At 45.7% G+C, this 514-nt stretch overlaps 1 protein-coding gene across 1 annotated transcript; it reads left to right on the top strand.

Annotated features, from left to right (window-relative positions):
* Nucleotides 1–4: 4 nt before the first annotated feature.
* LOC106748140 lies at nucleotides 5–389 on the top strand (the record flags this gene model as incomplete). The annotated part of the gene is made up of 1 exon (XM_014626385.1): nucleotides 5–389. A coding segment is annotated over one exon (385 nt), but the record flags the coding sequence as incomplete, so codon positions are not given.
* Nucleotides 390–514: the final 125 nt, after the last annotated feature.

Below are 514 nucleotides of genomic sequence, written 5' to 3'. Positions count from 1 at the left end.
GTTCATCGAACGTGGTATACGCGGCGGTCTCAGTCAATGTTCCAGTAGATACGCACAGGCCAATAACAAGTACATGCAGTCTTGCGATCCATCGAAACCATCGTCGTACTTGATGTACTTTGACGTAAACAATCTGTACGGTTGGGCAATGTGTCAACCGCTGCCTTACACCGAATTTCAATGGGTCACAGATGTTTCAACATTTGATGTATCTTCAATCGCTATCGATTCACCCATAGGTTATATTCTCGAGGTCGATCTGGAATATCCTCAACATTTGCACGACGCTCACACTGACCTACCGTTTTGTCCAACGCGCGCCAAACCACCCGGTAAAAGACAGGATAAGTTATTGGCAACATTATACGATAAGCAGCGTTATGTTATTCGTATGTGAAGCGTATTCATTATCGCAACCTGCAGCAGTGCACGCGTCACGGTCTTCGCATTACAAAGATACACCGTATACTCCAACTCACTCAATCTCCGTGGCTCCGCGATTACATCGAACTAA

The sequence above is a fragment of the Dinoponera quadriceps genome, unplaced genomic scaffold (genome assembly GCF_001313825.1).
Source record: "Dinoponera quadriceps isolate SergipeBrazil2010 unplaced genomic scaffold, ASM131382v1 scaffold2787, whole genome shotgun sequence".
Lineage (NCBI taxonomy): Eukaryota > Metazoa > Arthropoda > Insecta > Hymenoptera > Formicidae > Dinoponera > Dinoponera quadriceps.
Note: the sequence above shows the minus strand (reverse complement) of the source record. Positions and strands in the feature narration are given on the sequence as shown.